This window comes from Mastigoproctus giganteus, chromosome 1, assembly GCF_048544385.1.
Source record: "Mastigoproctus giganteus isolate SK-2022 chromosome 1, ASM4854438v1, whole genome shotgun sequence".
NCBI lineage: Eukaryota > Metazoa > Arthropoda > Arachnida > Uropygi > Thelyphonidae > Mastigoproctus > Mastigoproctus giganteus.
The window spans coordinates 1726430-1742310 of NC_143575.1; the positions used below are offsets into that span (position 1 = coordinate 1726430).

Below are 15881 nucleotides of genomic sequence, written 5' to 3' on the forward strand. Positions count from 1 at the left end.
AGGAGATTAAGATTTTAAATCTAGTTCAGTAAAATATGATAGTGTAAATATTTTATTTACCTCTCCTTTAGAGGCTGTCTCAATAAGCATCCTCTGTTTTTTATCATTTTAATATATTTGATCTAAACTTCTCTAAGATTTGATTTTTAAGGTTTTAGTAACTTCTGCTCTGACATCAGCACTGGTGTTAAAGGTGCTTATCTCAAAGCCTAAGTATAACAACATTGGGTTTAGTCAACTCAGTTCCAGGTAGGCTGGTCTTTCAGAGACGGGCTAATAACCTGCACAGTAGCAACTGCAGGAAATACTTTGCCTGCAGTTGGAGTTTTAAACCTGTCCATAAAGAAGAATGATTGCAAACGTGGTTGAGAACCTGACCATGAAACAGATAGTGAAAGTGGATTCAGTCTTTTACATTTTACAGCTTGTCAGGTGCAGACACTGCACTTTTCTTTACCATTTATTAAATTACTGATGACGATTTCTTCTTTATCAAACAAGAATTTTTTTTCCCATGATGCAATTACTTTCGTTTGTATGGAATTCACTTAATTGTGATTTTTTACACGTGCATTCTAACATTTAGAAAGTTAAAGTTATCTAAGCACCCAACATTCTTATTTGCACCAATAGTGACCTCAACAGCAATGTTATTATAAACAGATATTGTATTTTTTTGGCATATTTTTAATAACACTCTCAGCTTTTTTAGCAACTTTTTCTGATGACAATGTCAGAATCCTTTGTCTGCAATAGTATCACTTACAGACAAGTCAACTATAATAATAAGACCAGCAATAGGCGAACTATCCAATTTAGTCTTGTTGAGGAACTTAAATATTTACAGATAATTGGGAGCTACACAGAGGAGAAAAATCCTCAAGAAGGCTGACAGTAGCCTTAGTACTAGATAAAGATGACCAAATTAATGTATATAATATTGGTCAAAATTAGGGATTCTGATTGAAAATCAAACTATACTAAAGGAATATTAAAATTCACATTTACATCACTTTGATGGCAATATAAAATTCAATTTTTCTTTTTTCAGCGTTGTGAATTTGCCGTCAAAGCTATTGCTGGATTAATAATGTGCTATAATTTTCCTATATTCATCCTTCTTATGCTTTCTGCCCAGTTGATCTCTATCAACTGGGCAGAAAGTATAAGGAGAAAGCATATTTTAAACCATTCCAGTCCCCTGTCCTAAAATCAAAATGAATGCCTTTACCTTAAAGAGAATTCTCCACTAAGGGCTCTTGTATTCTTAGCCTTTAGAAAAATTCTTTCTTTAGTAAAGTAAATATCTATTCTTCATTTTTCTAATGTAAGAAAATTACCTCCTGTAAAGTCTGCTCGTCTTAATTTATGAAGTTCATCTTCAACAATTGTCTGAAGGTCTCTCCAATAATCAAGATTTTTGCCATTCTCAAGTTCCATATATACTTTAATATCTTCCTGCAAATCTTCGAGGTCTTGTATTGTCAGTCCCTATAAAACAATCAGTGCATCATTTAATAATCTGCCTTTTCCTGTTTTATAATTCAAAAATACAGTTAAAAATTAACTCACACCCAGAGTCTATGTTAGGCTTTCAATTTTTAGTGATACATGAAAAGCTATTATAAAAATCTTTACCGAAACATTTTTTGTTTCCAATGAAAATATTTCCAAAATGAGTTCAAATCAAGTTACGGGAACTCTCCAATTTACGGAAATTCAACATTACAAAAGTTTTTGCTAGCCATAGCAAATTTAAAAAAATCGTTGAAACATATTTTGCATCCTGTAGGAATAAATGGAGGTATCGTGAAAATATCATAATGTGAATCCAACAACACATTGTGGTTGGTTTTTTTTTTTTTTTTTTTGTAAATCATTCCAAGTCCTTGGAAGTTGAAAATTTCGCTATATTACTAAGCTATTATCTCTCTAAAAGTTCATATTTCTAATGGAAATTGCACTACCCTTTCATCGTTATCATATGTTCTCATTATAAGAATCAATTTTGAATGCCGTTGTGATATTTTTCTAAAGCACATTTCTGGGGGGTCATGATCACAAAACAAGAACAATTTGCACTTTCCGGTTTATTGGGCTTTTCTGTTAGTGCATCTAATTATAAACGGGTAGTAAATTCAACCTTATTGCATTTGCGATAATACCAATAACTGCAGTTGTGTGGGTTTTCATGCTATTATGGTGAAATGTATTTCCCTTCACTGAAATCTTCAATCATATAAAAAACAAATTTTCAGAAATTTTTCTTCATTCCTATTTACGTATTACAATAGTGAGAAGGGAAAGGGACCAACTGAAAGTGCAAGTGGTGGTAGTGCCAGGAAATTAAACAAAATTGATTTAGAAATGAAAATGATTAAGTATGAAACAAATCCTTCAAAGCCTTTTATGTTCCATGGGCATGTTTTCTTCCATACGCCACTTAAACAACTTTTAGTAATTTCCATCCAGGCCTTATTAATGTTTAAGATAGCATGGTAAATAATCTAAGATTTCCAAAAGTCTCTTAACGTAAAATTTTTTCTCATCGTCTACTGCAGACAATGCCTGAGCAAACGTTCTGCATAAATTGTATACTTTTAGCCGAGTGGGCAGGAGCGGGAGTGCAGTAGCACACGCTCTTTGAGTAGTAGACCGGGGTTCAAGCCCCTGCCTGCTGAATACGGTCAATCTGCCAACCCGCACTGGACCAGCGTGGCAGATTATGGTCCATCTCCCTCAGCATGAATTGTTGAGGAGGCTTCCACCCTGCAGTGGGTTGATAATGGCTGCACTTTACTTTTTTATGAAACAGGACAAAGTTTGTCATGTATTGCAAGGGAATTAGGTCTTGCGCTTCAACAGTGAATACTATTTTAAAGGACAGTGTGCGTATAAAAGAACATGTCAAAGGAAAAATGCAATTAAGATCAACAATGATTACAAAACAGCATTCAGGTGCTATATCGAAGATGGAACACCTGTTAATAATAAGGATGGAAAATTAGATTCAGAAGCGAGTGCCCCTGAGTCTAATGACCATTCAAGCAAAAGCAACAGGTATTTATAAAGCTATTAAGGATAAGTACCCCAACCCAAGTTCATAGCAAGCAACGAGTGGTTTAATAGGTTCAAGCATTAAGTTTCCACAATGTTAAAGTATGCTGTGAAGTCGCCAGTGCCGATTCCGCAGCTGCAAAGAAATTTTGTGATGTGTTTGAAAAAATTATTATTGAAGGAAGCTATTCAATGCAGCAAATTTTTAACGTTGACGAGACTGTTCTGTACTGGAAAAAATGCCAGACCGAACATACATTGCTAAAGAGGAAAATAGAATGACGGGTTTCAAGGCATCAAAAGATAGGGCCATGCTCTTGCTTGGGGCTAATGCAGCAGGAGATTACAGATTAAAACCACTGCTGGTGTACCATTCTGGAAATCCTCGTGCATTTAAGGACATCAATAAAGCCACCCTACCCATGCCTTGCCTTTCTGATTGAACCAGAGAGCATGGATAACAATATCTCCCTTTGAGGATTGGTTTAAATGCTGCTTCATACACAAGTTTGAAAAATATTGTAAAGACAAAGATATTCCTTTCAAGATTTTGCTTCTATTAGATAATGCTCCTGGACATCCTACGCATCTAGATGATTTCAATTCGAACGTGAGAATCATATTTCTATCGCCAAACACGACTTCACTCATTCAACCTATGGATCCGGGTGTTATTTCAAATTTAAAAGTATACAATTTATGCAGAACGTTTGCTCAGGCATTGTCTGCAGTAGACGATGAGAAAAAATTTTACGTTAAGAGACTTTTGGAAATCTTAGATTATTTACCATGCTATCTTAAACATTAATAAGGCCTGGATGGAAATTACTAAAAGTTGTTTAAGTGGCGTATGGAAGAAAACATGCCCATGGAACATAAAAGGCTTTGAAGGATTTGAAAAAGACAAATCATATGAAGAGGTTACAGATAAGATCGTAAAGGTTGCAGAGCTACTTCAGTTGGAGGTTGATGCCAAAGACATGGAGGAGTTAATAGAGGAAGAAGAGAAGGAATTTTTTTTAAAGTGACTTGCAGGCAGCGATAGTGAAAGAAGAGAATGCTGGTGAAGCTCATGATGAACCAAATGAGGATCCTAGACACTTCATCACCAGAGAGAAGATGGCAATGGCAAGGTTTGAGAAGATGGATCCTGACAGTGAAAGATTCTTAAAAATTAACAGAGCAGTGAATGATATGCTTGCTTGCTACAAAGAAATCTATGACGAAAAGAAAAAAGCCACCATCCAGTCATCCATTAATACGTTCTTTCGTAAGGTTGAGCAGCCTACCCAACCCCTTATAAATCTGCACACCCTCAACCTCCACAGCGGCATACTTATCATCTGAAGACATTGATTCCGGCAACAATACTTGAGAGGTAAAACTTGCTGACATTATGCCTGTCTCCTCTCTTTTTTTGTAATTTTATAATTTTGGAATTAAGGTGCATACTTTTATAATTTTTCCTGCACATGAGATAAAAAATTGAATAAATACAATAAATAATTCTATTTACATGCTCTTAGAACATTTCTTTTTTGATTCAATCAATTCAGCGAGCACAGTCGCGAGTGCTGCACAAGCACTGGGGAAATTTCGACTTACGTAGCATTCCACGGAATGCAACCCTTGCATAAGTCGGGGAGTTCCTTTATATCATTAACCCAGGATAGTGGCACCTCTCTGGCGAATATTAATACTAGATTGGGAGAAAAAATGTTGATAAGAATTTAACAGAATGAAAATGTAGATAAGAATTCAAGAACAAACAAAATACAAGTATGTGTAATTTTATACGTAGATGCTTTTCATGTTTAATGTTCAATACTCTTTTAGTGTCACAAGATGATGGCAGACAGTTATATAAGAAAAGAATGTTATTCCATGTTGTTTTTTTCTGTCTTTACTGATTAGGGACACCATTTCCTCTGGTAACAGACATAGCTTGAGCTAATGTGCACTATCACTGGAAGTAACAATATTTCCAGAGAATACAGGCAATAAAACATAACACACAGCGGGATTCCTTTCTTAAACTATTTTGATGACTGCAATGAAACAGTACCCAGTTTCTTTATTAAAATGGATATTCACTGGTTTCTGATAGCAGCACCATGTTCTTGGTTCCCATCAGTGGCCACAGAGCCATGCATATCACAAAAAAAAAAAAAAAAAAGGTAAGCATTTACTGTTGACCATTTAAGGCTATAGCGTTAGATGATTTAAATAGTGAAAGAAATCTACATTAGATGACTTTCAAGGCAAAGTATATTTCCACCCATTTTACTTAAGTTATATCTCATCATAGTGTTAAATTTGAAAATGTCTGCGATCCTACCAAGATGTGATAGGAGGGAGTATATGACAGAGCATTTTCAATCAATTCAGCCCTAGAGAGACTGTGCAAGGCTTGTGGGGTACAATTTTTCACAGTATGGTCTCTGCTCGTTCATGGGAGTGACTGCTTCTACAGGTATGGGATACACTTAAGTAGAAAGGATGCAAGAATATTTGCTAATTCTATCAAGGGTCAGAAAACTGCTAGTTTGGGGGAGGAGGGGGGAGTACCCAGACTAATAGATTAACAGGCAGAGGTGAAAGTAATTCTTGCACTGCTTCTACTGGAATGACCAGAAGCCTTGAGAGCAAGGTGCTGAGAGTCATCATGAAACAAGTAAATACATGGGCTGTGTTAGGATAACTAAGAGTAAGAACAGGAGCATGTATATTTGCACGTACCCAAAGATAGGAGCATAGTAAATTAATTTGATGAATTTAAAGTGCTGGTTTCAGACAAAATGCAGACATTGCTGGGATTTCAGAGACGTGTCATTCAGATATAAGGGATTCAGAATTTGAATATGGGGAATAGAATGGGGTGTACAGAAAGGACAGTGTATAGTATTTACTGTCAAGTGGCACTGGGGGTCTCCCTAAATTCTGTGTTATGTATAATCTGTATAGCAGTATAAACTCTGTAAAGGCCACAGATAATGTGAGTTTTAATGCAGTGTTGGTATGTTGTTCCTCTGGCCACTTAGCCACTGGCCCCCGGTAACTGGGTCCCCCATTGCCTGTCCTTCACCACGAGGAGGTGGGCCAGATTGTAGGGTGTGAAAGGTTCTCTGGCTGGGGTGAACCCTAGCATCCCTAAAGCTTGCCCAAGAAGGTCCCCTAAAAAAACCAACGGAAGTTTTTATTGGAAAGGAGTGCAAGGGAGACAGTTGAGGAGGGAAAGAGGTAGATGACAAAAAGGTGGATCAGAAGAAGGCTTCCACGTGAGAAACAGAAGTTAAAAAGGACAGAGGGGTTTGTTTTGTTTGTTATTTGGTTTTTAGGAGCATTAGCAATTAAGGCCATATTGCTCGAGGATATGCGGTGGTCATTCCCTGACCTTTCCGCATCCTCCGTATTTGGTGGTGATGGGCTCGAACCCCGGTCTAATCAAGAAGAGTGTGTTATGCACTGCTGCTGCTCCTTCTTCCCACCTGGCTACGGAGGTGCGACAGAGGGGTACCACTGTGGAAGGAGTGCATCCACCACAGAGGCGGTGTCTGTTAAGAGCAGAGAAAGTTTTGTAGTGGTAGAGTCTACCAAGAAAAAAAGGTTGGGATGGGAAGTAGGTGGGGGAAACAGGAATTTAAGGGGAGTACAGTCATAGGGACAGGGCGTGATATCCTTCCCCACATAGGGATATAGGGAAGGATATCGCACTGTAAATATACAGTACTTCTGTTTTGAATCCCACACAAGCCAGGCCAGCTGAAGCCAGTGTCCACAGATCCCAAGACATGCTTCAGGAAGGATGGGGGAATGGCATCAACAAGATAGGAGGGTTCCTACATGCAGTCTAATTGGGGGTTGAATACAGAAAGGATTAATGGGATGTGGAGAAGGAGTTGTGTCATTAAATAAGAAGCACAAAAAATTTAAAGCAGTGCATCCAGTTGAGTTAGTTTGGTGTGACAAAAGCTCCGGGAAAGCAAAAACAAAAATATGAGTATGTTATAGGCCTAATGACTCTGATGAGTATAACGAGCAACTGCACAGAGAACCAGAGTGCACCAGTAAATCAGAATGTCCAGTAATGGGGAATTTTAACTTTCCAGATATTGACTGGAACTTATGGGTTGGTCTCACACAGACAACCAAAACTTTTGTGGATTTATTGGATGATTATTTTCTACAGCAGCATGGTAGAGAGGCAACAAGCGAGAGCAATACTCTTGATCTGATTATCAGCAGTGATTTATTCATGCATTAAAAATCTACAGATAAAAAACTAGTAGGTGAAGGTGACCACAGTATATTGATCTGGGATTTACTTAAAGATGTAACTACCATCAACAGTAAAGGGAAAAGTTTTTGCTTTTGTGAAGGTGACTAGAGTGGTCTTAGACAGGTTTTAAATTCTTTTCAGTGAAATAACTGACAATATTACCGTCGACAAAATCAAAATGGGAAGCACTCACGGAATTCATCATAGAAGCTACTAGGCATTTCACACCAACTAAGAAATACTCTTCACGGTATAGAGGCCTAAATGGATGTCAGATGAACTGATAAGACAAGTGGCAGAGAAGAAAAATGCATGGGATGAATATAAATTATCGGGCAACACAGTAGCCTATGGTAGATATAAACTAGTCTGTAAACAAGTCACAAAGGGGGGTTAGGCAAGCAAAGGCAGATTATGAGAAATCTTGGGCGAAAGATGCAAAGAAAAAAACAGCAGAGACTTCTTTCCTCATGTAAACACTAGAAGGAAAGGGATGAATCAAATTGGTCCACTTGACATTGATGGTTCTACCATCGATGATCCAGCTTAGGCTGCTGACAAACTAAATGAGTATTTTGCATCTACATTGATCACATGGGAAGAATTCTTTAGGAAAGAGGATGGCATAAGTTTATCAAATTGTAACAGAGAGCTAAATGATTTTGTAATAACTGACAGGAAATTGGAAGAGAAATCGTTGTCACCCTTTAAATCCCCCATTTGTGAATTGGGGATACATTTCCCCATCTCCAGTCTGTGGGGACTTCCTCTGCATCCAAGGATGCTCTCATAATTATGACTAGCAATTTGTTTACTTCCTTTGCTGCCTCCCTTAATATAAATGGATAGATCCCATACACCCCAGGTGCCTTTGTTAAGTTAAACATAACAAAGGCACCTGGGGTGTATGGGATCTATCCATTTATATTAAGGGAGGCAGCAAAGGAAGTAAACAAATTGCTAGTCATAATTATGAGAGCATCCTTGGATGCAGAGGAAGTCCCCACAGACTGGAGATGGGGAAATGTATCCCCAATTCACAAATGGGGGATTTAAAGGGTGACAAGTAATTACAGACCTGTTAGTTTAACTTCTGTTCCAGAGAAAATAAAGTAATGCAGGACCATCTAGACATGATTCCAGTTATACTTCATTCACACAGCATGGGTTTGTCAAGGGGTGAACAGATATTCACTTGTTATTTGTAATTATAAGCTTGGCAGTGACAGAAGGATTATAAAAATTACAAATAAAATAAAGTAACTACATGATTAACATAGTTTATATTATGATTAATAATTAATCAAGTTCCTTTTACTGTATTATGAAGGAAATTTAACTTGCCTTTTTAAGGAATTTAACTGATGCATTTCTTTCTACTCAAACTGATATATAGATATAAAATTGAATGTCTGCCACCAAGATGGTGATAAACGTTCAGTGATTATAAGTTTTATTATTATAAATTTTGCAACATAAGCATGTGGGTGGGTCGGTGGCATGCATGGTGCACAGGGACAATGCCAGTATTTGTATAAAAATTATGCTCAATTTTGATATTTTTCTCTTATCGCTCATTGCTTTTGATTTTCATTCACTAAACTTGGCACTAGAATCAGAGAGACTATTAGAAAACTTTAAGAAATTTTTCACCAGTCATAATGATGACAGAGAAAAATTTGATTCCCAAAACTAAGGGAAAAGAAACTGCACAGAACAACCAGTAACTCAAAATATAATGGTTAGGACCTCACATATCGTGGAAAGTAATAGAGGAAGCTACTGAAAATAACAAGAATAAAATCTGTGACAAAAAAAATTCCATAAAAAGTAAACATGAATGGACATTTTTTCTACCATGCTACTACTTATATGTAAACACTTTATTCAAAATATCATGTAGTTTCACTGTAACATCTAGCATGATTTGTGTAACTGGTTCTTGCCCGAATTTTTATTATGAAGTTGATACTAATGACATTTATAAGAATATGGAACTTACTCATATATTCTGAATGATAGCATTATGTTAAAAGATAAAGACGTATCTGAATTATGTAAAACACTTGAATCTTGCATGAATACTATTTGAAAAGTAAGGTAACATGTGGGGGAGAGAAAGACTGTACCTTCTAGCGAAATGCTGCATGAATAAAGGCATATATATTTTGATACACTCTTCTCTACCTTCTACTTTTCTGTTTTGCTGCCTTCAGGGAGCCTTGTTCCATCCAGTAAGGAACAGGGCTTGAGCTTCTGCTCACTTTAGAAACAACATGATCATGTGTGAGTTAGCCTAAAATTAAGTTTAATTTTCAACTTGTGCATTATCATTCAATTTTTCTGATTTACAATGATTCTCTAAACTTGAAACCAAAATCAGAGAAAATATAGAAAAAAACTACAAAATTTTACACCAACTCTAGTGGTGGCATACCAGAATTTCTTTCCCAAAACTTGTTGGGGAAGGGGGAGTGGAAGAATGACACTCTGTATAGAACAATCAGTAACTATGTTGTTTTTAACTGAGTTGCATTATCCACATGGGACAATACATGAGCTAGAGAATTCATTTTAAAAACTCAAAGGCCACCTACTGTCTGGTGAGGATTCCACAAGACCTGTAACAATTGTGACGGGGGGGGGGGTCTTGGAAGATTTAATGAATAGCAAATTCACCTCTTCCTGTGATATTATTCAATTAAAAATTATATCAATAATTTCATGCCAACCTATCCTATGGATAATGGTATCATTTCTAAAGTGAGCAAATGCTGTACATTTTTTTTTTTTTTTTTTTTTTAATTCTTTGTTGAAATTACATGATAAACCAAAAGACTGCCTGACTTGAAACGTGTACAAATAAAGAAGTGCTCACAGATATGCAATTTGTGCAATCCAAAGGAGAGTAAGTACTTTGCAATATCAGCAACTTCAAGCTGGTTACAGTTCCAGTTCCAAGAAACAAGATATGATGCAATAAGTAAATCAAAGCAACAATATCCTACACACACTTTTAAGTAATCACACCCTAAACATGATAATTTTGAGGGTGACTGATGTACTTAAACATACTTATATGAAGTTTGCAGCATAAATAACAAGGTAGGTTAAGTTTTTGAGATGGTTATTTCTTGTTGCTTTATATTCTTTCTTTAATTAACAAACTTTTTTGAAATATTATATATTATTTATCTACTGCACTTACAACTAAAGAAGCAAATTTTCACACAAAGAAATAGATTTGATATACTAATTAATAAAAATGAAGAAACTTACATTGAGATACACGTAAGGTTCGTGCATTTCTACAGTGAAGTCTTCCTCCTCAGCACTAATATAACGAGCCAGTAAATCAATAGGTTTTGCTAAGTGAAGGGAAAAAAAATCCATCATGTGTTGAAGTGCAGTTAGTAAATTATTAATGTTATCTAATACAATGATAAGAACTAACGTTTAAAAATAAACAACAATGCAGCAGAGCATCTAACCAGCTCTCGCTTGACCAACACCTTGACTTAATCATCCTCTTTTTGGAGCCTCCACTGAATTGAAATTTATCCAATTATCATAAAATTATTATCCTTTACACAAGTGTAGACCTGTTCAAGCTACAGAAATTATGTAACTAACATACACACTAGGTAGTGGTGCAAAAGCATCATTTATGTGCTTTCTCATTACAGGTCATATATTAATTTCTGAAAGGCATTAGTGTGCATGATGATGATAAAATAATTTCCAAGAATAATGTACACTTATCAATGTACTTATCTCATGCAGAAGTGTATTTCATTCTTAATTATCATAGCCCACACATCAATGCCTTTCAAACCAACATATTGATTCAACACTGACCAGAGTGTGAAGTGGCAAAATTCCACAAATTGTAGCACAGCTCACCTCTAATCCCAACTTTTCCCTTATAATACCACAATCTACAATTCTTAACAGGTAGATTCAAAATAATGGGAGCAGAAGAAGGCTGCTTGAATAGTCACCATCATTCAACAAGCCAAGTTACAAATCCATGGGCCAATCATTAAACACAAGACTCAAGTTAACTGTAGCTAAGCAACTCCAGTCCTTTTAGCTGCATTATTACTCCAAGATTTAAAATTGTTAGAGATGTGGAAGCTAGAAGCTATAAAATGCAACACTATCTATCTAACTAATGCACATTAGATTAAGTACAGGCAGTTCCTGCTTTACGAGTTTTCGCTTTAAGAGTTCTATTTTTCAAGTATCAACAAAATTGAAAATATGAACACTAATTGCAATAAATAAACACTAAACATTCATAAATACAGCATTTCAAACCACTCACGTGGCTATACATACAATACAATACAGTACAGTACTAATGTGTATGAGTTTGTTTGTTCAGGCAGTGATAAGGAGGGAGGACCAACTCTTAAAAAGAATTCCATATTTTAGATGCATAACAAAACGAGCATGAAACAAAATTATAGAGAAGAAAACAAAATGCATTTGGAATAAACTCTGTCATTAGTTTATTGATAATTGAAGGATTTCAAGAACCAGCAGATCGTACAAAATGAAACAGGAGTGGTTGTAAATGTTGCTAACAAATTGCAGCTTGAGGTTTCTACAACTGAAGCAACTGATCTGCTTCAAGTACACAATTGAGAGTTCAGAAATGAAGACCTCATTGAAATGGCAAAATGTGAAGAAGTTGAGAAAGAAGAACAGCGTTCTCTCCAGAAAATTTTGCCAGCCTGGTGGCATTATGAAGTGGCCAGGCGGGGAATAATACTTCGCAATATTATAAATTTTGTTATTTATAAATGTGAATTAAGTGATCCAGAGCAAAAATTGCATAATTTAACATTATATGCTCCTGTTGCATTGACCTCGATCGCATAGTATGTTCAAATTAATGCTGATTGAGATCAGTGAGCAGTACAATATTGTACTGCGAGAATCACTTAAATTTTAGCTGGGCGGTCAGTTAAATTCACCGGTGGTGCACCCATTCAATAGATCACTGAATAAGGTTTAGCAGCTGAAACTCCTATTCATTCCTTCACTCTCAAGGGCTTGACGAAGCTTTTAAACATAGAAAAAAACGACTGAAATTTTCGAGTCACAAAATTCAAATTTCCAGCTCACTAGAAAAGTTGCTACAGATTTAAGAAATGCTTACGCATGCAATCGTGAAATTTATAAAGAAAAGAGAAGACTGTCTTGGAAACAAATGACTCTTGAAGATTTCCAAAGAAGACTACTCCCTGTGCTTTCAAAAAACCAACAAGTGCTAAGCCAACAATGAGTGGCAAAAAAACCATCAACATGTGACAAATCATTAATGAGTGTGCATTTAGTCAATGATGATGAAGAATAAACATTCTTTTAATATTTCTATGAGATAAATAATTTCTTTATTATTATAATTTGCTTGATTTTAAAGGATAAGTTTTCATTTCTTTGGATAAATAGATCGTTGTTTAAGCATAAACTACTGTTTTGTTGACCTTTATTTAACATTACTATGGTCAAATTTCATTGTTTGGAATGTACCCCCATTTTTAACATCACATCTATAGAAAATAAATTCCCGCTTTACAAGCGCAGCTAGGAACGAATTAACTCAAAGTAGGGAACTATCTGTAATGTATTTAACAGGGCTACATTTCCCCACACCAACAAGCCATTTGAGATTCCAAACCAAATTTCAATTTGCCAACTCAGAACCTCACAATGAAAATAAGTCCAATATCAGTTAACAAAAATAAAATACGTGGCCTCACAATTTAAAGTTCAATTTATCCTGCCATCAGCCTAGTGTCAGGGGTGGGATTAAACTGTAAACAAAAGGCAGAGGTATATTACTAAATGAAGTATACATCACATGGCAGAGAGCACATTAAGTTCATAATATTTGGTGATACAGGAAATTATGAATTTTGATTATCAGTGACACAATCACAAGCACACACTTGTAATGAAACATCAGGGTAACTCAAATAGTAAAAATATTAAATTAAAAAAAAAAAAAAAACAATAAAAAATATTAAAAAACAAAATTTAAAAAAAATTTAACTTAAAATTATATGGAACAAAGTGTTTTCTTTCATTAACGAACATGATTTATTCCACATTACCTTTTCTTAAGACAATACATCCAATATCCTAGAGCAACATTTCTCAAACTGTGAAGTGCAAACACCCCCCCCCCCTGGGGTCACAGCTAGATAGAGCTGAATGTGTAATGTATAATAAATCATCATCGTTCATAGTAAAAATGAAGGTTAAATCTCATATGTTATTAACGTTTTCTTCAATAACCAAAACACAAACCCTTTTCCCCGCTCACAATGCTATTTATGCTATTATGTTTTGTTTCTATTTTTATCATAATGTTGATAGGTGCAGTCATGGTAAAAAAATCTAAGGAAGTTTTGTCTCTTCATTAGTTAATCTTATTTATATTTCTTACTACAGGATTCCAAATTTCATCTATTTTTTATTTCCAATAAAATATTAGCTATAAAAGTTATTGGGATATTTATTTATTGCCCAATTTTAATCTCAATGTAATCATTAGTTTTAGTCAAGGAAGGGGAGAGGCATACAAATTCATTCAGCATTTTAGGGGATCACCGAATCACAAAATTAGAGAACCCCCCCTGTCTTAGAGTACGTTAACAATCCACTTGTCTCTAACATAGACATTATCAAAGAAGCACATATGAAACATGAATGAGCAATGTGCAATATGTTCCATTAGTGGATCTAATGAAGAGTTTTGTGAGTTTTGGGAAGTGATGGATAAGATGAATCCAAGAGGATTTCATAATTTGAATGTGAAATTTCCAAAGATCAAATTGCCACAAAATGAAAGAAAGAATCTTTCTAGGGCCTTCTAGTTTCTGAAATCAGAAAGCTTCCGCAGGGTTAAACCTTGAAGCTTTGCAAAATGCTTTAGAACCAAAAGCATGGCAGGCTTCCAAATGGCTTTGTGGACACTTTCAATAACCACCAGTCTTCTGCATGCAAAGATTTCCGAAACTGCTCAATGCATATAAAGAAATGGGACATCATATGTCACTGAAGTTTCATTTCTTGCAGTAAGACTTCTCACCAAAGACTGTCACCTACTCCACTGCAGGTCAGAGATGCTGGAAAACGTTGGAAGCCTTTGTCACTCCTCTGCTCCAACAATGGGGATGTCTGGAATCCATGATGTCAGTGCAAGACAGAGTGCTACATCACAATGCTTGATCTATGCAAGACCTGTTCCAAAGGCATTTTACTGATGACAAAATGATCAAGCAATCATGGCAGACAGTGTGGCCATTTGATTTGCCTGACCTCACCCCAGCAATTTCTGGATGTAGAAGTACCTAAAGGGCATTGTGTATCTTGATATAATATGTATCCTCACTGATCTGAAGAGTAGCATTGCTTGCCATCACCCCTGACATGTTACTATCAATTACTAAAAGCACTTGGTGATTGATGGTAACAATCACTAAAGGCACTTGGACTTGCAAGGAATATATCATGCATTTAATGCAAGTCTGATTCCATGAAACACATACAGAACATGTTTTGCAGTGACTACCCATTGGCAACACCTCTTTTTCCTTCCTCTCAAGATAACAGATAAGAGAAATTTCTTTTTCTGCCAATCTCTTTACCAGGTTGTGGTCTATATGTGCTCATTATTTTTTTATAATTATTAATTTTTTATTTTTATTTTTGGCAAGAAATAAGACAGACCAGATTTCAGAAGGAAATCTGGAGGAGAACAGTCCGAATATTTTATCAACATTTCAGAAACTGATACTGCAATGTTAGAGCATTTGTAACTATCCAGCAAAAGGGGTTTTTCTCCCCCATAACACTGAAATGTGGAACAAAGTCAAATATATATAACAGTTGCATCAATGGAAGAAGGTTGTTGACAGAGTGGGGTCAACTACTATCACGTGGGAGTAGGGGGGGGGGGGGAGTGATAAATGACTACCTAATTGGAAAAAATGAAACAAAGAAAAAACTGCTTTAGCATTAGCACTAGTAGAGGCATTTGATGCAAGAAAGCAAGCTTATGCCGCATCAGCCAAAAAAAAAAAAAAACCACTTCCACTTCACCCCTCTGTTCGTTCAAAATATTTGTCCAGCTGAGCCTTAAACTTATTTAGGCTATCAACTTCCACGACAAGGGATGGAAGTCTGTTCCACCAACCAACCACCCGCTGGCTAAAGGCAAATTTCCGTATGTCTATCCTACATCTGTCTTTCCTCAATTTCAATTTATGCTCTCTCAGGTGATTATTCTGAGTGAGAGGAAGATTCCCATCAGCACTGAGCATGCTCAAACCATTCAAGGCTTTACAGACCTCTATCAGATCACCTCACTGGTGCCTAGTCTCCAGACACTGTAATTTGCAAAATTTAAGCCTTTCTTCATAAGAGCACCCCTTTGTTCCATTCACTAATCTTGTTGCCCTTCTCTGTACTCGTTCCAGCAGCTCTACATACTTCTTGAAATGAGGCCTCCAGACCTGTATACAGTACT

The 15881-nt window shown here is 36.0% G+C and overlaps 1 protein-coding gene across 3 annotated transcripts in view; it reads right to left on the bottom strand.

Annotated features, from left to right (window-relative positions):
- The window catches only part of cactin (cactin, spliceosome C complex subunit), a 213488-nt gene that overhangs the window by 78893 nt on the left and 118714 nt on the right, over positions 1 to 15881 (bottom strand). For all 3 annotated transcript variants that reach the window (XM_090378432.1, XM_090378436.1, XM_090378428.1), the window contains 2 exons: positions 10616 to 10704; positions 1341 to 1491 (listed from right to left, as the gene is read on the bottom strand). In XM_090378432.1, the coding sequence (XP_090234558.1) occupies positions 1341 to 1491; positions 10616 to 10704 (240 nt within the window). The remainder of the gene's footprint in view (positions 1 to 1340; positions 1492 to 10615; positions 10705 to 15881) is intronic.